The 22598-nt window shown below is 40.2% G+C and overlaps 1 protein-coding gene across 2 annotated transcripts in view; it reads left to right on the top strand.

Moving 5' to 3' along the window:
• CAP2 (CAP, adenylate cyclase-associated protein, 2 (yeast)) overlaps nt 1-22598 on the top strand; it is a 70031-nt gene that overhangs the window by 35681 nt on the left and 11752 nt on the right. For both annotated transcript variants that reach the window (XM_009326487.1, XM_009326488.1), the window contains exons 5-7: nt 10436-10579; nt 10813-10898; nt 12657-12762. In XM_009326487.1, the coding sequence (XP_009324762.1) occupies nt 10436-10579; nt 10813-10898; nt 12657-12762 (336 nt within the window). The remainder of the gene's footprint in view (nt 1-10435; nt 10580-10812; nt 10899-12656; nt 12763-22598) is intronic.

The following is a 22598-nucleotide window of genomic DNA, read 5'->3' as shown; positions in this document are numbered from 1 at the left end:
TGTATCAGAATGCACAGAGTAGAGAAAAGCAAATGAAGGTGACAGCATATCTATAAATGCAAGAGAAAAGAGAGTAATTCTGTCATTCAGCTGTCTAGACTGTTTGCTTTATAATGTAAAGCTGTGAATGAGCCAGCGAGTTGCGATTATGGCATAGTAGCTTTGTAGACATTCAGAGACAGCGGTGTGGAGACTGAGGGGATTTACTGAGTTCCTGTCATGTTGGGATGTCATACATGGTGCCTTTAAAAAAAAAGAGGGAGGGGAAAATGCCCTGGAAAAATAAATTAGCTCAGCTCTTGCAGCTAGCAAACTAACGAATAAGGAATTCAAACAAAAAGAAAGCGCCTATATGTTTAATAATCCTTAGATTTTTTTGTGCTCAGCAAAGAGAGAAATGTATATCGTACAAAAAGCAATATTTTTCCCCTCTATGAAAATGTTGAAGCCCTAGTATTCATTTAGCTCTTTAACTGCTGCTATGAGTCACTAGCAAACATTTTCAAACAGTTAAGCGTGCTGAAGTTGCTTTTGCAGAGTTTTGCTTCTTGTTAATAATGTTGATATTTTTTCATTTGCAATCTGTTGCAGTACAAAGCCTTTATTATCTGTATATGTGAAAATAGTAGGAGCCGAGAAGGTAATTCCAGCTGGCATACCAATCTAGCATCAACTGCAATAAATTACTTCGCAGAGAGCATGTTTTGTTACTTTTTATGGTCATGTTCTATATTTGTATGTGCAGTGGAAGAGATCACGTGACAAAACCCCCAGTTGATATTCCTGCTTGTGTATGTCCCAACTAATGGCTGCTGGATACAGGCTCATTCAGTAAGACTGGATTCTTCAGTTCATCCACTTATTAGAAATTATTTTCTGACTCCACAAACTTGAAACATTAAAGGAAAAAAAAGTCTGTTATAAATTGTTACTATATATGAGATAGCACAGAGAAGATGGAGAAGGGAAAATAAATTAGAATATTGCTACATTCTGTGAGAAGTTGTTTTAAAAGGTGTTTTGAGACCGTATGTTTAGATGTTGCTTGGGCAATTCAGAAGATAGATTTTAACATAAACCTTCGCAAAACATCATGAAATAGTTTGGATCTGAATTTTCTATTCCCTATAGTCTAAGCCAAATACAATTCGGACTGAAACATTATTATTTTATTGTATAATCATTTTAAAAGTTATTAGTGTTCCTGAGCAAGTTTATCTGTTTAACAATTTTTTTAAAAATTTATGGTCATGAATACTAATGTATGAGATCACTGCTCAAAGTCACTGCACTGAATTCTTTGTGAATGGTAACTTATATACTGTCTTCTCTTTATAAGTTGTTTCATATCACTTTAAGAGTTCAAACAATTTTGAGTTGCACTGACGACATGAATGATCCATTGTTCCCATACTGAGAACTAGTTGATGAGATAAGTTTTTCTGTGAATCAATATAAACATATCCAGGATGAGCATACTTGTGGTAAGAAGTACTACAAACAGATTTAAATGACAGATGCAGTTCAGACTACAAATGATTACGTAATTTCGAATAGAAAAAAATGCTGAGTTCATATGACTGCCAGAGCTCATGGATTTAATTACTAACATTGTGCAGACAAACATTCCAATTAAATACCTAGCTTAAATATCCAGATTGTGCACACAGGTGAGAGGATAGGGGTGGAAGAAAGAGGGAGGTAAAGGAGAGCTTTCCCTTTTTTTCCTAGAAAAGGGGAAATAAAACCTGAAAGCCAAGAAACTGTATTTGAAGTTAGACTTGGAGCCATGAAAACAAATCCTGAGGTTTTTGATTTTTTATGGACGAGCAAAAAATCTATTGTAGGAGTAGAATAGTTGTGGCAATTTCTTTGAATAAAGGACTCATTCTCAGAATTTTTATATAGAAATCAAAGATGAAGATTTACAGTTCCCTACTCTGTCAGTGTAGGATTGCTCACTTTTTTCTCTCTTCTATTTTTAAAGTACTTCAATAACAGGACTCCTGGGACTTTTTATTCTGCATCCTAGCAGGATTTGCTTTCTAATTACCTTGAATTGCTTATGTCATGCTATTTCCCACTACTTTTCCTCATACTTACTGGGATCACCCTTACTGTTTTCCAAAAATAGGAAGAGCAGGATACTTCTCACCTCGTTAATTTGTTACTTACTTATGCAAAAGAGTTTGAGCCAAGTTTTGCTGCCATTCTACTCAGTTGGTTGACTACTGCAAACCTGCACCTCTGTATCTAGAAATAGCTTAAGGAAGAATTTGGTTCGGTCCTTTTAAGGACCTCAGGTCCCAAACTTACAGAAGGTGCCAAGAGTGACATGGACAGAGCCTGAGAGTCCTGAGCTCCAAAAGGAACCCTTTCCCCCCTCCTGTTCTCTGAAATCTTGCCAAACTGTTGACATATTTCTGTTATCAGCAAGCCTACAACTGCATGCGACGTGGTCTCAGCCGCAGTGATGGACCAACTGACAGTTTTCAGTCGTTAGCCTACTGCCTTACAGTGTTCACAGGCTCATTTTTGGATATTGTTGCAAACTCTTACTCAGTTTCAGGTCCAGGTAGCCCCCTGACACCTGTTATCTCATCATTTTGTCTCAAAGGCACTCAACTGCATTTAACCAGCCTCAAGCTCATTATATTTTCTGATCATAGAATCATAGAATCATTCAGGTTGGAAAAGACCTTTAAGACCATCGAGTCCAACCATAAACCTAACACAGCCAGGTTCACCACTAAACCATGTCCCTAAGCGCCACATCTACACGTCTTTTAAATCCCTCCAGGGATGGTGACTCAAGCACTTCCCTGGCCAGCCTCTTCCAGTGCTTGATAACCCTTTCGGTGAAGAAATTTTTTGTAATATCAAATCTTAAACCTCCCCTGGCGCAACTTGAGGCTGTTTCCTCTTGTCCTATCACTTGTTACCTGGGAAAAGAGACCGACACCCCCTCACTACAACCTCCCTTCACGTAGTTGTAGAGAGCGATAAGGTCTCCCCTAAGCGTCCTTTTCTCCAGGCTAAACAACCCCAGTTCCCTCAGCCGCTCCTCATAAAACCTCTTCTCTAGACCGTTCACCAGTTTCGTTGCTCTTCTTTGGACACGCTCCAGCACCTCGTGTCTTTCTTGTAGTTCACTTTTGTAGGTATCCTTGTACCATTTCTCTTTCCTCACTTGTGTTTGCCAAAACTCACAGGTTGATAGCCCCTGCAATGAAAAGATGGATGCATTTGAGATTCAGTTCTGCCCCAGGAGCAGTGCACTCAGCTGTAAGAAGGCCCAGAGACACCTAGGGATGCAGGGAATACAGAAGGGCCATGGTCAGTGCGAGATCTCCCAGCCTGTATGGAAGAGAAATAGAGCCAGAGATGCACATTATCGCACACCTCTAGACTGGCTCACATCAACACCACCAGGCACAGACTCTCCAGCAGTTCACGTTCTGTGCAAGAACCAGGCTCCGGTGAGCAAAGGCTCCTTGCACTTGCTTACTCCAGTACATCTATACTTGGACTAAGAACAGCATCACCCCCTAAGGAAGACATTATCGAAGATGATACTCTGTATCTTGCCTAGCTCCTCATCTGACATACCTGCTAAGCAATTCTGGGGATCCCACAGACTCTTACTGGAATTCTGTTGTGTCCTAAAATAATGTCCTAAAATCACCAGGCTAGTTGTCAATCCCTCTAGCAATGTTCATATTCAGACTGCGTCATGTGAGATCCCACTGAGCTATGCTGATGGGACACGCCCTTTTCCATTAAGTATCATATTCTTTATTTCTGCTAAACACAAATCCAAACCAGTACACTCCTTTCTCTGTGCTACCCAATTGTTTCCCAGGATTTCCGGACTGTGCATCTTCTAAAAGGGAAAGCACTGGGGATACAGCTGACTGAAAAGCAGGGCTTTTTGGTTCACAGATTGTTTAAATTCTTTCTAATTTTACTTTGGTCTAAATCAGAGCACAACCAATGATTTTTGAATTCTGAAAGTTATGCAGACTCCAGGACTGCTTATTGAACTTGGCAGTGTTACAGTTTGTCTCTGGGCAGATCTCAGGTGAAACACATGAATGTCCGAGGCTGGAAGCCTGCACCACCTAACATCCCTGTCCTGGGGCATACCCCATGTGAAACCTAATCGGCCTTAGCAAAGGCTCATCAGGTCTCAGATGTTGTAAACAAAACAATTGTGGCTCAACAGAACACCATTTTCTGACAGAATGTTGCTACCTAGAATGCCGTGGGCCCCACTGGACATGGACTATGATCACAGCAGCAAAGATTGAGGAGTAGTAAATCAAAAGGTTAAAAACAGTTCATTTGTGTAATTGTTCTTGTTGATTAGGTGTGGGATGTTGCCTGTGTGCCTAAAAGAGGAAGACCGTTCCTTCTTGAATGTACTGCCCATGGAGAGCTGTAGTGGACAGGAAAACAATATACAGCGCGTTCAAGTCCGTTTAAAAAACAGCCAGGGTCCTGGCCAAAAGTGTTGGGTGTGATTCCACACTGCTGTAAACTGATGCATGCAGTTTCTATCAGGCCCTGGATTTCTCCACTGGTTAGAAGCTATTTGTCTTTCACGTTCCTCTCCCTTTGCCCTCCCTCAGAGTTTACATTTCAAAACAAATCCACAAATGACCAAACTAGTAATTTGTCATGTGGGGTTATGGTTTGGTCTTCCCTTTTTTTCCCACAAAGCACAAAATTGTACAGCTAATATTGGCTGTTAGATTGAGAATTTATGTGCTATCTAAGAGGAATAAAAGCCAAATACCAATTAAGTCACTTTGGAAGCACACAAATGTGTCTAAGCTTCTGTGCTGATGAAGCTGACCAGACATTTCTGCAGATTTGTCTCTCTGTGTCATAGTCCTGCTGTTGCACAGCAGTGAGTCGAAGTGGCAAAACCTGTACTATTGACAAACAAATCAAACACTTGTTACACCACTATGTTGAATATTTCCAGTCTAAGAAAACGAGACCAGAATAAATTAATGTCTCTTTGTAGTTACTTAGGGGGAGACCTTTGAACCCTGAAAATGTCAGAATACTAGAGGGACATGAATGTAGTGATCATAAAGATCTCACTGATGGTCTCTACTGCCAATCAGAAAATGCTTCCAGAGAAAGCATTGGATTAAGGTGCAGTAGGTTATACAGCAATTTTAAGAGCAAAACTGTGGTACCAAATGTGAAACACTTTCTGCAAGGAGAGATGGAGATAGGCTGTGCTAAAAGAACAGTTTGACAGCCGCCAACAAAAGCTGGTAATATTTCACTATGGAAGTCATAATGAAAAGAAAAAAAAAAGTAAGCACTTGAGGAATCCAGATGCAGCATTGGGAGGCTCAAAGTTACCAACTAGCTTAGATTCACCTCCGGAAAAAACATATACTTTCTATGTACTTAAAGAAAGAGGTTATTCCTCAGCCTAATCTGAACACTGGTTCCATTCAGACTGTTGATACACAGCTACAAAAAAAAAGACAGGCCTTTCTTAAACCACATATATACAAAAAAAAAGGACTAACTTAAATTTTAAAGTCTTCTTTACAGATTGCCTTTTACAAAATACAAAATATGGGAAATTACAGTTAACCTAGAACTACTTTAGTTCTAGAATCATAGCCACCCATAGCAGAAATGCATCTCACTGGTGATCACTGAGGCTACCAGTATCTTATTCCTGTAGGCACAGGATGGGATTCTGCTCATCAGCTTTAGGTAGGCATGTTGTGTAAGGTGTCTTTCTAGGCTCTTTTTACAGTAAATGGCAGCACCTCTAGAGTGCAGTCTTCACATCTATTAATGTCTTCTAATATATAATCTTCTAACATCTATTAATAGGTGGAAAGAATTCCTCAGGGACATCTCTTTCTTCGTTTACAATAGAGGGAATCAAGTCTCAGCTGAGAGCAGATGCTCACCTTTTAAATTGTTAGCACTGAGTGTGGCGGATGCTGTCCATGACATCTTTCATCCCTTGAAAGGATGAAATGTGGGATGGGACTGTACTAGGCTGTTTGCAAAGATAATGACTGTCTACATTAGTGTTTTAGTTCACAGTGGGACTGTATTTTTCCTTCGAATCAGCCCCATTTGCTATGCTGTGATTCACACTGTAGAGCAGCCTTAGGGTGTACAAAATGGTTATCTTTCTGATGAATTAAATGGAAGATACACTCCCAGACAGCACCTAAACCACGATTTACAGCTAGTCCAAAATAGCCCCCCCCCAACGTGTATAGTGTGAATGTCAGGTCCTCAGCACCAACTGTTGCGCTCTACAGAACCATTCCTATTAGGCTGCACTACTTGCCAACATATACAAAGACAGCTGATTCAAATCAACTCCATGTTTCAAACTTGCCTGCGAAAAATACAATGTAAGTATGATGGAGATTTTGGACTGACAGAAGGAAATAACAGAACTGTAGACGATGGAATAAAGGTTGTAGTCATGCTGTTCTGGTTGCAGCCGAGTAAAATGAAGGGGCTGCTGATGCTAAATGCTCTCAGCTTTCTTTTACTGCTCCTACGCCAAAGGTTGCCACCCCCTCAGCATAACTTAAAAGGTTATTTGTTCCCTCGCCATGTTTTTTTCATAATAGGTCAGGTTGATTTAAACGCTACAATAGTGAGGTCTGAATTGTGTTGCCACCCACCAACATAAAAATTCTTCAGTAAACAATCTCACCCCTCAAAACCATGTAAGATTAGCTTAAAAATACACAAGATCTTTAAAAACTGTATTTTTATTTACCTGCTGGGTTTTGCGCCTTTGTGATTCATGCTGGCAGGCTTCTGGACAGCAATGGTCCTGAGAAAATACCAGTTTTCTCAAATGAAAGCTGAGATTTTCAAGTAATCACGGCCTCAAGCAGCCAAAGTTTAAGCAAGCCACTTAGTTTAGTGCGACTTCACAGGCAAATCACGAAAATCACAAAACCCAGAAGTCTGGCCATTCTTCTGAACTAAATCCATGTGCCCCAGTCCTGTTAAGCCTGTCGTCTGGGGGACTTCTTGTGTGAGTATTACAAAAATGTGAAGGAGAAGAAAGTCTGTTTGGTGCAGCCTGTTGGAATACCGGTATGCCAGGCCATTTTATGAGTCTGGGCTGAGGCTGTTAGCCTGTGAAGCCAAAGCCTAAGGCAGTTCTTTTGCACGCTGTAACTTTTTTGGAGTGTTTTGGCTAATCACTGCAGTAGTCTTACTACTCTTGATTTTCTAATAAGAATTATAAGACATGGATCAAAGCTGGCTGGTTGCTTAGATATTAATATTTCAAAAGACCATCTGGTTTTAATAATTATTAAAAAAGGACAAAGGCATACTGGGAATCACTTTTGATATTTCTAAGTTGTGCCACTGTTGCATTTTTAAACATTTCAGCAAAACTGATATTATAATAGGAATGGTGTTTATACAAAGATTCTTAAATTTCTGTTAAACAACTGTGCTGTGTCTTAAATGACAAGAAATTTTATCTAGCACATGCCAAAGGCATGCTGAAGATTTTTCCAACAGCTCTGATTCATCTGCTTGAATTCATTTTTTCTTAGAGATACAGTATAGACAATCATTTTATTAACAACCGGCTGTTTTAATATTCATTGTAATAAAGAGATTATTCTTCTAGAACCCTCAGCACAACTGGTTCTGCATTGTAGAGCCAAACAAGACTGATGACTGCCAGAATTAATGAGCCTTTCTATACCCGTATGCCATATACACTATAATTCATCTGCAGTTTAATCGCTAACTAAAAATTTAGAACTGTCTGCGGGGAGACAGGACTCAATTAAGTGATTCGTTGCAGGCCGGTATTCCTTTGTGTCCAACCCTTACACAGAAATTTGGATCACAAGAAGCTTGCACAAACACACACATTTTGTGCAGCCAGCCAGCCAGCCAGCAGCCGCTGCAGAACAGGACGAGTGCACGGTGAAGGGAAGGCAGGCTGTGCTCTTCGCCCAGTACGTCTCACATGGGACAGAGCTGAGCAAAGCCTCAAGCCCTTTGTGGCTCTTTCTGGTGTCACTACGGTGCCAAGTGAATGATTACTTCGAGCTACTTCGAGCAATTATTCGATTACTATTGCTACTTCGAGCAATATGTATTTCACCTTTAAAACTCCCACAGGGCACTTTTTCTGTGAAATTACATAAATCCACTACATTTTTATAAACAGTTGATTCACTGGACAGGTTAAGTCCTGTGTTCTGAGGGATAGAAATTCCGTCTCTACCACGGACAGAATATCCTCACAAAAGTGGTTGGAAGTTTTTCTCGTAGGAGTAAGAGGAGGCGTGGCTCTTATGGTACCATTCAGGAAAATGTTGGGCCCTAATTTTGCCTTCTTATCGGTAGATATTGAAGTGTTCTACAAAATGAAACAGCTATATTAGCAGCATTTCATATATAGGAAGTTGGAGCACAGAAAGGTAACACGGCTTTCCTGAAACCTGATGATAATTTGGTGGGAGAGCTGCAAAGAGAACCCCCATTTATGGACTCCCACTTCTGTGCCCTATCCACAGAAACGTGCTGCCTCCCAGTGCTGTCTAGATACACCAGGCATCTGTGGAGCTGTATTTTTAGTCCTGATATTCTCTTTGGCTGGAACTGGGCCATGAAGATTCAGAGCAAGCTAAGGACTGTAAATATCCCTTAGACTTTATGGGAGGAAAACTGGCATAATATCAAAGCAGAACAAGCACTTTCTTAAATTTCAGTTTTGTTAACTACTGTCATACTTGAAAGATTTCCCTGCAAAATAAGAAAGAACCAGCCAGCTGCAGCATGTTGTAAACAAGCAAAAATTAGAAAGAAGAATTCCTGCAGACTTTATCATGTTATGGCAACAAAATCAGTTTCTAAGAACTACAAATCATGGAAGTTTCAGGGCTTTTTCAGACTGAACAACTTATGCTGGTCATTAAGCCATCAACAAAAAATCTTTTCATCTCCCAGTAATACTGTAAATATTTGTTTTCTCCCAACCCACTTTGTTGTAGGAGAAGACCAAATATCCCCATGCATTTCAGATGCATAGGCCTTTCTCAAAATTACATTACCGCTAAAATATTAAGGCTCTGTAGTTGGATCAAAATTCTTTTAAAAATGCAGAACCTCTTTTTGTCATGTTTTTTGGAGTGTCTGACCTATGTTGATCCATAGCAGACATGCTGATTTTAAGGAGGCATAAAATTCTGTGAGGCTGAGGTCTTGTGGAAGGGTGAAAAGAAATATCTTACAGATGACAGAGATCAAGCAGGACGTATGCACACATCGTCTTGTGTGTGTCATGACAGCATTAGTCCTCAAGAATATGAGGATTAGTTGTCTCCAGCAAGCACCTAATTCCATTAAACAGGTAATCCTGAGAAAAGGTGAGAAAAATGTAGAGAGTTCTGCTACACCCTGAGTGATTTCCAAGTGAAGTGCCAGGGGAAATCAGAATGGTGCACTTTCTTTGGTGGGACATAGTATGGGTTCTGCGGGCATACTTTTGCAATAAAGAATTGGACTGGTTTTATAGAAACATTTTATAGGGTTGCAAGGTACAGCAGTTGTTCCGCTTGTAAACTAATGACTCCTTGTCCCCCAATGTGCTGTTTCTGAGGGGAAGAATTTTTCCCAGTAAGTTAGTGCTCTAAATTAGTTTTTCTGAGACACTGGGCCAGTGTGATTAGCATTCACTTTGCACAGGAAAGAGCTTGGATAGCTTCTGCATTCGTTCTGCTTTTCTCTTCACTCCGGACACTGTTCCTTCTGCTGAACAGTCATTCCCCCGGATACCATTCGTTTCTGATTAACACAGGAGACTTTCCCCAAACCATGGCTTGCAGGCAGTATGTTTCCCATGAAATCCTCCCACATTACTTGCAGCCAAAGGAAATTAAAACATTAAAACTTACCAATAGGGAAAGCTAAAATTGATATTGCCTTCAGTGTATTACTTTCTCAGTCTTGTTGCCAGATGATGAGAGGCCACTAACATAACAAGTAGTTTGTGTTTCATATAGAAAGAAAAACTTGATTAATAACTTGAGAAACTCAAGCCAGTGTAAAGACTCTCAAAAAGTTGCAGCGATATCAGATGAAAAATACAAGCATTCTGCTAACTCTGAGCTATGGGGTCTCTATGGGTCTTAACCTGGGCAGCATGCAAAAATGCTGCCAGTGCTGAGAAAAATTTTTGCTGCAACACATTATTAATACTTAATGTCTGTGCATTTTGCCGCTGCAACCAGGGGAGGGTAATTAAAATGTTACTTTACTGTAGAGAATATGCTGACCTTTCTTTCCAACTTTTCAATCAATGGGCAGGGAGGACAGTGTTAAACCATGGGGTGTTTCTGGACCACCCATTGTAACAGCAGTGTCGCCTTGTCTTTTTTTTTTGCAGAATGAGGTGGCAATGCTTCTCAAGCCAATATCAGAGAAGATTCAGGAAATCCAGAACTTCAGAGAAAGGAACAGAGGAAGTAAGATGTTCAACCACCTCTCAGCCGTCAGCGAAAGCATACCTGCCCTTGGGTGGATAGCAGTGGTGAGTGACACACAGGATGGTTGGGAGGGCTGTAAATGTGCGTTTGGATGGTGTGGCCCAGAATAGTTCCAAATCTTGCAGAACTGTGCAGTCTCATCTGCATAGTTCTTCAGTCTACTACACCCAAGGTGGTGGTTTGTAATATATCTAATACATCAGGGAAGGTGTCTGACTAATGTTTTACTTCCTTTCTCCTTCTGTTGTTTCCTGCTACCATGGGTTGATGGTCCTAGTCTCCTAAACCAGGCCCTTATGTCAAGGAGATGAATGATGCTGCTACCTTTTATACTAACAGGGTATTAAAGGACTACAAGCACAGGTATGTTGCCAAGCCCCAGTATCTACTAGCCAGAGAACAGTGCACTAGCCATACCAATAGGGTTCAGAATGCCATCACAGAAAGCATTTTGTAAACTAAAGAGCATTTCATAAAATCTGCTTGCAGTAGTATGTTTTCCCCTCCTCATCTTTGACCTGCAGCATATTGCCGTGAGAATGGCAGAAGCACTAGCAGTGCTGGTTTTCACTCTCTGCAAATTACAGGATTACATTTAATTTTCTGGCATTCCAGCATCATAAGCTTATATGTAAATGCATATTTACATATCAACGAGTGGTTAGCTAGCTGCTACATGTCCTTGTCTCATTTGTGCAACTCATACTGTTGCTGTTCTTGCTCTTTGCTTGAAAATGTGCATTTAGATGGGAGATGTATACAACTGAGCATCTAATTCTGTAGCTCCCAATTTGATTTTTTTCTGTACCACTGTACCACTCCATTGTTCCTAAAGAGCACAGGGTATTCACAAAAAAGTTCCATGAATGAGATCTGTGATGTGACAGAGAAAGAGAAAAAATACAGGTCTTCCCTATGCCCTCTTAAAAAAGTCATGTATAAATCCTGGTGATTTGGTACTTCTGGAGGCCAGATTTTGGCTCCTCATTTTTATATCCCAGTGAAGAACAGTGTTTGCTATTCAGTTTTTCCTCTTTAGTGAGGAAAACTTTTTATATATTCAAACCTTTTGTATATATTTCTATTTACTGTATATGTATAAATACAGATTATATATATAATATTTCATATTATATATATTATGTATTATTCCTGAAGCCTTAGTTTACCTACTGAAGGTAGTACCTACTGGGGTAACTGAAGGTTTTTAAAATATAGCTTTAGTACTTAGTTTGGAGAAGAAAATGTCTCCCATAGCGGTATAAACAGGGTACATTATTTAGGTATTTAGTTCTTCCCCTAATAAGGAATTCTTTTCCTGTTTTTCACTGAATCAGATCACAATGTCTTCCAAAGTAGTGGAAGGCTCTCCCTTGACTTCAGTAGGCTTTGGTTTAAACCCGTTGACACAGATCCTCAGCAGTATTAAGCATTAAACTCCAAAGGAAATAAATAGGAGGTAGACACCCAAAGCCTTGTAAGCATCTAGTCCATAGCCGTCACTATTCAGTAATAATTCTTCGTAACTAAGGACTCCATCTTACAAGCAGTTTCTCTCTCTCTACCTATTTCTTGTTTTCACTTACTGTCCCATTGGAAGACTAAGCTTTCCAAATAATGATTCCAGAGCCAACTTGTGACTTGTACTTTAAAAATTCTTGATGTATAAATATTTTAGTCTGATGAGTATAACATGATCCAGTATTACCCTGGCTACATTTGAACTTGGAAGCTAGAATATCTTACAGAACCCACCGATATTTAATTTTCTAAAATTCAGCACCCTGAAACTGAGTCTGGGTAGCTGCTGCACAGTTCCATATACCTTTAGTGCTTCTTCAGTTGACTTTGAGCCTGAACAGAATGATGACACACCCTTCCAGCACGAAGCATTCTGTGCTAGAGGCATCTTTTGCCCTTGTTTGTCCTCTGGAAGGATCTAAAAGACTTCCAGTGTGGTAGGCCTCAGTATTTTCAGCACTGGGCTGGCTGGCTGCCTGCTAACTGATTTGTCCGTGGCTTTAAGGCAGACATTGGGTTTTACCTGCTTTAAGCAAGAGTAGCGATGCTTTCTGGTTTTAAGTACGTGCACACATACAAATATCGTCTCTGTTTTTACAGTGACGCACGCCATGTTGATTGGGTGAAGTCATATCTGAACATCTGGTCTGACCTTCAAGCTTATATCAAAGAGCATCATACCACAGGTCTCACCTGGAGTAAAACTGTAAGTACTCTTTCCTTCTTCATGAAGAACCATAAAATGCCAGTAACCGATTTGACTTTTAATGCAGGTCATTAGCTCAGGAAGAATAAATATCTAGGCCAGGAACAGAAGTCATAGTCCATGGACTTCCCAACCAAGCCAATAAAAGTTTGAAAGACAGGTGGAGAAGATGTGTCAGGCCATTGTGGTACAGGTTTGGAGGAAGAGGGAAGAATTATTTGGGATGATTATAGCCATAACCCCCAGCTGCAGATGGTGGGGAGAGACAGACACAATTCTCCAGGCCTGCTACAGTAGAAGGTAGGAACAAAAACAAACCCCAAAAATTTGAAGGACATGTCTGACTACAGGAAAATTGGGGGAACATGACAGGGAAAGGAGAAGAATGGTGGAAAGAATCTGAACAAAGAGAGATATTTAATAACAGGAAAAAGAAACACAGGGGATACATACCAATTTATTACTTCATAGACAGTTATCTTTATAAAACTTACTTTATACACAGATTATTAATTTCTGAAATACATATATTTCAGAAATATAGAGTAAATATAACTGTATGCCTAACTATTTATGCTCTCTCTATATATTTATATAAACATCTTCTGTGTGTTACATCTGACATGCATAGAAAGATGATGGCAATGAATATTGTTCTCTAGGAGAGGTATAAACATGAAGAATTAATTTTCTGTTGGGTATAAATGTAAGAGTTTGTGTCCACTGTCTACATTGATGCAATGTTCTGTATTATTCTAATAATGTGCTCATGTTTCTTATCAGGTTAGGAGAATTGCTGAAGTATATTAAAAATATAATCGGCCAGCTCTTTGCTGTTATCATGTCCTAAACTTACCAGTGCACTCACATACTTGCACATGCGACCTTTCACACCAAGTTTATAATTTCTTCTGTATAGGCAAATAATTTTTTTTAAAAACTGATTGACTATTCAGAGGACTGATGTAGGCCACCAGATAATTTAATTCCCAGACCAAACCATTGTAAGAACTCAGGAGCACAGGGAAGTGAAGTAGAGCTTTTGGATGGAATGTATTTTAACATGGAATAAGGGCTGGAACACCTCTCCTATGAAGAAAGGCTGAGAGAGTTGGGATTGTTCAGCCTGGAGAGAGAAGGCGCCGGGGACACCTCATTGCAGCCTATCAGTACTTAAAGGGGGCTTATAAGAAAGACGGAGAAAGGCTTTACCAGGGCCTGTAGTGACAGGACAAGGGGCAACAGTTTAAACTGCAAGAGGGTAGATTTAGATTGAATATAAGGAAGAAATTTTTTATGATGAGGGTGGTGAGACACTGGCACAGGTTGCCCAGAGAAGTTGTGGATGCCCCATCATTGGAAGTGTTCAAGGTCAGGTTGGACGGGGCTTTGAGCAACTTCATCTAGTGAAAGGTGTCCCTGCCCATGGCAGGGGGATTGGACTAGGTGATCTTTAAAGGTTCCTTCCAACCCAAACCATTCTGTGATCCTGTGGTACCTGGAAAAGCTACTTTATCTCCCCCTGTATGGAGGTGATAATCATGAAAGAGAATGTATGTGACTTGTGCTCAGCAACAGACTATGCAACTTTCTCTTCACACCCTTCATTAGACATTGTATAAGGCCTTACAGTACTCAAGTATTGAAGTGCAAGTTCAAACACAGGAGAGACCATGATCTGTGTGTACTTCTTAGTTTGAAGCAATGCAAAAATGTTTAAACATGATAAATTAGAAGACTGGAATTATCTGCTGCTTTGTAGGTTTCTGTAGTAAAAGTTTAAAATATTAAACATGATTCTTTTCCTTAATTTAGTACAAAATTTCACACTTGCTACATCCCACTCTATTATAATCAGTGAATGTGAGAAGAGCTAATGATTTTTAAATGATTATTAGATAAGGAAAAGAAATTGTAGTACCCTGTTAGCAGAATTAGCCTGAGAATCTGGGACAAATTTAGTTTTGTTAATACAGAGAAAGAATCATCTTCACCTTTAATGGAACTTTACAAGTATGGAAATAGTGTTATAAGATAAAGATTTGTTGTAGCCATTTGATCAAACAGGAAGAACCCTAAGTGCTGTTGAGTACTGGTAATCTTCTTCAGAAGTGTAGCTGGTGCAGATTATATTTGACTGGTCTTAAAACCAGCATCTCAGCCATCACGTCTTTCTATTCCTCTCTCTTCAGTTGTGCAAGAAATTGCTGACTACAAATCTAGGTGTGACTTGTTTATTCATATCAAGCATAGTTTCCTGCCAACCGTGCTCATTCCATCATGAGTGATGAGCCCATTACTGCGTCGGACTATTGATTTCACTCACTTTGGATATCGCTCAGATCTGAAAGTTGTCTTGGAAGTATGCCTCCTTTAAATTCTCATTCATGTAACGCATGTCAGAAAGATTAAATTACAAACACATTTTTATGGATGTATAATTTTTTAAAGTTTTACTTCATGTGAGTGTAAGGAAATTAGAATCCAGTAAGTCAGCAGGTTGTTTAAATAGCTTTTTGTTTAAATGTTGTTTAAATATTTCTATGAAGCTTGCTAACAAATACATTCAAGAAAGCAATGAGTTACTCAAGTGGTAATTTCATTTTTGGTATACATTTTAAAGTGAGAATGAAAGTCACAGATTCATGCTGTGTGAAGTTAAGCATAAAGGTCTGCAGAATCAGGGCCTAGACTGAAATACAATATATATAAAAGCTGTAGATATATTCCAGACACAGTTGTTAACCATTGCACACAGCAGCTTCCTCTTATATGCATAAAAGGAAAAAAGGAAAAAGCAGTAGTTTGGCAAGGCATTAAGAAAGTGGCACATTCATGAAAGGGAAACATTGATGCAGAAATGCTATTTTATTACAGAGGGAGAGAGAAAGAGAGAAAGTTTTTGGCCTGTGTAAGTACAGATTTAAAAGTACATTATACCGATAATTTACCCTTCCTGTCTGCAGAAGTCAACAAAGCAATGCTTGAAGCTTTATATAAAAAGCTATTAAGTAACATATTTGGATATTTCCGAAGAGACTAAAGAGTCAGGGAGAACATTAACTACTGCTTCTCTCAGAGCTGTATTCTCATAGCTTGAACTGCCACAAAACCCCAGGAGCATCAGCCTAGATCAGACTATGCTTGGGCTTCCAAAAAGGATGGGACAGGATTTTTTAGTGGGCAGGTGGCCCCGTTACCTATAGGTGCGGTATACCATGGTGTGAGGTGCGGTATACCGTGGTGTGCGCATTCCTGGCCATGCTCCATGGCAGTATCACAGAGCTGTGCCATTTCCAGCCCCCCTGTACCCTTCCATCAAGCTGCACAGGGCAGCTGCAGCCAGCCTTGGAACAGATCACTAGTGCATACAGTAAAGCATTCCTGGCTCTGGTAGTAAGCACACAGGCAGACGCTTTAGAGGAAAGAGAAAGAAATGTCTTAATAAATTACAAGATGGACACTAAAACAGGTGCAAAAGGTTGAAATAATGGCTAAGCAGGCGGCTCTGACAATAACAGATACCCCTATCAGCTTTATAATAAATTTGTGATAAAACCAGATGCTTACAGAGTTTTGAAATCAGCACAATTCTCTCTCCTTATTCACTTTGGCTCTGGTTCTACCAAGATGTGTGACAATATTTTACTCCTTGAGGGCTCCATATCCAACTGAAATGCGTGGGACTGTGTGAGGAGAAAGCCAAGAAATCAGTGGAGTTGAGGACCTTGAGGCCTTTGTGTATCTGAGCCTGTTTTGCTACCCGTGTGGAGTGGTGGCACAAAACTGGACCCTACGTAAATCGCAGGCACTTCAAGACATGATGGATATGGTTAGGATATTTGTGGGTACCGTGCTCACAGAAGAAAACTACATATTTGAAGTATGTATGTTTGCGAGCAGGATTGTCCCAGAGAGTAAAATGTTCCACTCTGTATTTTCACCATGATCTGAAGTATTCATTTGCATTAATTGATTGTGCATATGTCAGGGAAAATATGCTCGTCAGTGGGAGTCAGGTGGATGTACAGTATTTCCTTAAAAGTGTAATTTTGTAGTTCATTATTTTGAATGTAAAGTGTGAGCTGCCTTCTGCCACACATACCCTGTGGTGAGTAGCAGTTCACTATACTCACTACATCTCAATTTAGCCATCTTGACAATGGGAACAATAGCAATTACCAACCTAATGGAGATTTGCAAGTTTTAATTTGCTACCAGATACGACGTTCTCAGATGTCAGTGGGTCTTATGCAAAGGCTGTTATTATAATGAAATGTTTTAAATGCCCAGTGTAGCATCTTAACCATGCAGCAACTGTCATTTTTGCTTGCTACAACTTTCTGACTTTAACATGAAATCTACAGCTTTAACAGTAATCTTTTTTCAGTTCGTACTGATAAACAGCAAGTGCCCTTTTTTAATTTTTTTTCTCCTAAAGAAGGGATTCTATTGAAGCATGGCTCTTTCTTCCCTCTCTACTTTTTTTTGGTGGTGCAAAGAAATGAACAGCTGTAATATAAGCTCACAAGAATGCCTAATAAAAGTTTGTTTGCTACAAGGACTGCATGAGTAAGCTGGGGGAAGTGAAACTTCTGCTCCTATTTCTGCAGGTTAACTTTGCAGCAAGAAAACAACCAGTAATAATGAGAGATTGCTGTAGTTTCCTGTACATCAAATAAGTGTTAAGAAACAAATCTTGCTCAAGGATAATCGTCTTGAATGTTTCTCTCAGTTGCAGGTGGATCTGCAGTTAAGTTTTTGTTCTTTGTGTACAATAGTCATTTAGGACAAATTTTGCCAGCAGGATTATTTACAAACAGGAAATATTTACAAACTAGCAGTGAATTTCATTACGGTGTTTAGTTTCTAATACAGAATTTCACTCAAGTGACGAATGTTCCCCCCCCCTTTACAAATCAAAACAAATTCTTAGGAGGAAGTCTGCATCTTTACAAGCAGTTGAGATTTATTTATATTCTGTTCCCATTGGAGCCAATACAGTATCTTCAAGTCTTTTTTTCCTGAAATATCATTTTTAAGAATATTTATAAGTCATTAGATAGTACTCTAAAAACACTCTTTAAAAAGTTGAAATTCTCCACAGGCTCCACACCGAGAAGAACCATCGTAATTCCTACATTGGCCTGACTGAGCGCAATGATACTAGTCTCAGTGCAGACTTTGGCCATTTCATTCTTGTCTAAAATAATCACCTCCAGACATTTTTCTTATAAAATGGCCCTGCCTCTCTCCTGTACTATCAAAACATTTTCCTGTAATATATTGTCTCTCTACATATTGAGGTGAACAAGCTGAAAAGACCAACTTCTGCATGCAAAAGCCTCCTGTTATCCTTCCAGTATCTCTTCTATGCTGTGTTTAGTTTGACCCACTTATCAAGAAGCCATCGTCTGAGCCACTTCACTAAAGCTAAAGGTCAAAACTGTAGTGCCAAATTCCAGCCACAGCCACAACTGCAATCCCAGAGGCCTCCTTCAGATAGAAGTAGGGGCAGCACAGATATACTGATTTAAATGCCTGTATCTTGGATAAGATGTAGACGTTTTGAGAGTGCTCAATTTCTCTCAGTCATAGCCTTTCCTCTCCTTTTCTGTCCCCTTCCATTCCTTTCTCCTCCCTTCCCTTTCCCTATTTCCTTATACTTTTTTGTTGAAAAATTTGCATCCTTTAATCTCAACTCTTTCTGTCTCAGAGAATAGGCAACGTACAGTTTTTGGTACACTGTCAATTAAGAAACTGGCCATCCTGGCAACTCTACAATAGTTGCCTCTTCGGTGGAGACTGCCTCAATGACATCCACATCCCTTTGAAAGAAAGTAGTTTTACTCCCTTATTCCAACAGCGGCTGACAATATTTGTCTTTACTGGATATCGACGGTGTCCTTTTAACATCAGTGGCCAAACACCATCCAGACGTGTTAAGGGAGAACCTGGGAGAGGCTTGTTTGACAACAGCTGTCAAACGCAACCTGGCCTGTAACATAATGCAACCTAGTTCCAGTGGAAAAGGGAAAGGAAAAAGAAAATTGAAAGTATATAAAATGGAGAGAAAAGGAAAAGGTACATCTACTATATTGCTAAAGGAATTGGTCTTCTTTTTAACTGAATGTTTATATAAGTAAAAGATGGTTTAATGTGCCTGTTGGAGCACGGTACTTGTTGACAGTTACATTAGCATACAGTTCTCAAATGATTTAGAAGACCTTGGCTGTGTGAAACATTTCTGGTTGGGTAACTGTGAAGATGTAAGCACCATTTTAAATCCTGAACAGGTGATAAATGGCAGAAGTGTATTAAAAGGGGCTTCAAAGTTTGAAAATTCAACAGATCAATAATTCGGCTGAGACCTGGTAACAAGAAAAGAGGCTGGCCTGGTTTTTGTTGTTTTGTGTTTTAACTCACAAAGATTACGGGCCCTGTAAGTCAGCTATTTCATCTAGTAAATTGCGGATCTCAGGGCAGCATAACCCCTTGCAGACAGGTGGCTTAAATACGGTAGGTAATAGAACTGTTGTGCTAAGCTACTTTTACACAAAAAACACCTTAACAAGAGCTCTGTGCCCCTGAGTCACAGTCCACCTGTTCCCAGAGGTTGATATGTGATATTTTGAGCTTCATGATTCTTGTCTTTGCCTGTGCATATGTATGGAAAGAACAATACAGAATGCTGCAATCATTTTAGGTGTGAAACTAGGATTACTGTAAAGGGGGAGGGGGAGAAAACAGGGATATCTTTTTTTTTTGAGAAGAATGTAGTCCCCATTAGGATTCCTGTTTATCTGCTGCCATGAAAAGAAGGCTTTTCAATAAATTAAGGAAGGGATTTTATGCCTCTAAGCCACCTGTTGCCTCAGCCGCAAATAAATACTTACCTCTTAATATGAATTACTAATAAAATAGGTACTATATATTATACACATGCATATATAGTTTATTTATATGTATTATATAGATGTTTATAATCTGATCGTCCTGAGTAAAAACGACCATTGCAGCTACAAGAAATGTGTGTTCATTCAAATGCTCCACAGCAGGTTCCCACCACAGGAACTTTGTTCCCCCCAGTTTCTGTGCTGCACTGTGTCAGCCTAAAGCTGGATAAACGCAGAGGAACACCACGGGTGCTTGTACGGGGCCTGGCACATAAGCCCCTCGTATCCCCAGCAATACGAGCCTCTGACTAGGGCTCCTTGCTGCTACAATACTACAACTATAGTAACAGTGACATGGAAGGCTAACCCAGGGAATTGTTCAGCAAGAATGGCTCAGGAAATAGTAACATCTGTGGTAAGACATAAAAAGAAATTCTTACTATCTCTCAGTAGCTGGGTTTAGACCTGAAGACATGTCAAGCTGCATATGGCCACCAAAAATTACTGACAGTATGGCATCCAGAGCGCTTGTGTTATGTACAAACAGCATTTTATTTCTCTGACAAGACTGGCTGTTGCCCTGTGCTCCAGGGGAGGTCTTTAGGAGAAATGTGCTGTAAAAAGGCCCAGCTTCTCAGAAGCAAAGGGCTTCACTCATCTCTACTGTAATTTCAAGGAAATTAAATGAGATTTAACATGGATGAATTTTAACCAGGCAGCTGCCTCAACATAAACAGTCATTTCTTTCTTCCAGTGAGCCAGCTAGGTAGCCAGTAAGGAGAAAAAGAAGAGTACCTCACCCTTCTGCCAGTCGTACAAGATAAAGGTAGAAATACAGGATACTCTGAGGCTCTACTGCAATCCTGCAAACCCTTGCAGAGTGATAATACGCATTTATCAGACCCAGCTCCGTGAGCAGCTTCAGACATTGTCACTAGAGGAAGGCCCTGAGCCACAGTCAACGGGAGGCCCTTGGGCATCTCTGCAGATGGCTCTGGGCTATCCAGCAAGGAGCAAACCCTGACCAGTTCCTGTCGCCCCATTCAGAGCATGCTTTAGCTGGAGGTTGAAGACAATTTTTTTCCCTGGGAGGAAATTTCTGGAATGTTCCATCCCCTACAGAGCTGTTACTACATGGCCACAGGGCCCGCATCTCCTGTCTTGATAGGACCTTACTCAGAGAATTACATTCCCCCCCACTTTAGAAAGCTCCAGGAGCAAGGTTTAAAGCACATGAAGTTCACTATGATACAAAGCTAGCAGGTTAAAAGTTAATGGCTTATTTTTGTGTTACATTTTCACAAAGTAAGGCTGATGCTATCTATTCCCCTGATAATTCTTACAAGGGATGTATTTGCAAATGATGGAAAAATGACCACACCAACATGTTAATGGGAACAGTCGGCTATCAGCATAACTTGACGTGATGTCTGTAGACACCACAGCACTGAGAACAGCAGCTGTTACCGAGGCAAACAGCTGAAATAAAAGAGGAAGAAAGGCGGCTTGCAAATAACCGGCTTTGCTAGTCCAAATGGCTTTTAATACTCTTTGTGTAAAGATACACTGTTGTTAACATCTGCTTGAAGAGTTGTTGGCAAATAGCAAAGCTGGTAAGCACCTGCTGCTTTAGGATAGATGAACTTTTGCGGGTATATAACATGCTATTTTATTCCCAGCAGCTCTCACAAACACCACCCTATACAGAACAGAAATGAATGGACTTTGTGAAGGGCACTTCAGTTGAAATTGGATAAGACTATACACAAGTATTGCCAGATACCAGAACAGTTTGAGAGTCTGGTTCAGAAATATTCTAGAGCCTGAGGGTCTAAGTGGTCTTGGAAAGGTGACTAAGGAAAGCAAACCAATTGCCAGTGACTTAGGTTGGTAACTTGGAGGTCTATGATAGATGTCAAAACTAATCGAAAAAGAAAGTTCCTGGAACCACTTCGCTAGGCTGATTTAAAAACTGCCCTTTGCATCAGCGTGTTTGAGCGCAGCACAGGTCCCATCTTCCTGGCATGCAGGGAATGCAAGAAGTGCAACGTGTTTTCTGCATTTCCAGTTCACTGTTGTGCTTTCTGTCCCCTTGTTAGAGTTTCCCTGAGCCACTCTTCCCACAAAGAATTTCACCTCACTTGAATGTTTGTTTGATTTCAGTCAGGTAAATCAAAATGGCGAAGAAAAGAAGACAAAAGCCAGAGTGAGACTGAACCCCTCTTTACAGCAAGTCTCTGTACAGCTCCTCATTAGTGACACTTGTCTGTCTTTGCCATGCTGTTCTGTTTCAACGGGGGATTGTCCTACTGGATGTGTCCATGCCGTGAGACGGTAGATCTACAGTGCAGCAGTTAGTCCCTCCCTGTACTTTAGCAGCCTTTTTTCCTTTTATTTGTCCTTCGATTTTGCCTGGCCTAATTTATGATTGAAATTGTTTGCAGTTTCCAGAATGGCCATAGATGTTCAGACATAATTGAAAACATCGTGATACAGTATCTGTTAGCTTGTGTAGCTGTAACTCGGGTCATAAACTAGACAAGAATTGGTCATGCAGGAGAAAAGTTAACAACAAAGGTTCAGTCCGTCTCTTATTTCTGTGACTGCACAAAATTAAGAGGAAAAGTGGGAAGGGTGTCTGAACCCCAGGTGTCTTCCGAGACCTTGTGACAGCTCCTGTGTTCTGAATTAGATCTAACTCGTTATCTTTTGAGTTCAGTGGAGATAGCCACTGACTTTGGTGGAGGGACCAGGCTTGTAAAGAAAAGAGGAGGCAGATGGGCAGCATGAGTGCAAGGGATAAATTTTTTTTCCTACTCTTGAAACCCACTCAAAGGACTAGAATGTCTTCACTCCTCAGGTCAAGGATTGAGATTTTTGACTAGACTTGTCTTTTCATCAGTACTGCTCTAGAAGGGAAAGATGCTCCTAGTTTCCCAG

Source organism: Pygoscelis adeliae, unplaced genomic scaffold (genome assembly GCF_000699105.1).
Source record: "Pygoscelis adeliae isolate BGI_AS28 unplaced genomic scaffold, ASM69910v1 Scaffold186, whole genome shotgun sequence".
Lineage (NCBI taxonomy): Eukaryota > Metazoa > Chordata > Aves > Sphenisciformes > Spheniscidae > Pygoscelis > Pygoscelis adeliae.
Note: the sequence above shows the minus strand (reverse complement) of the source record. Positions and strands in the feature narration are given on the sequence as shown.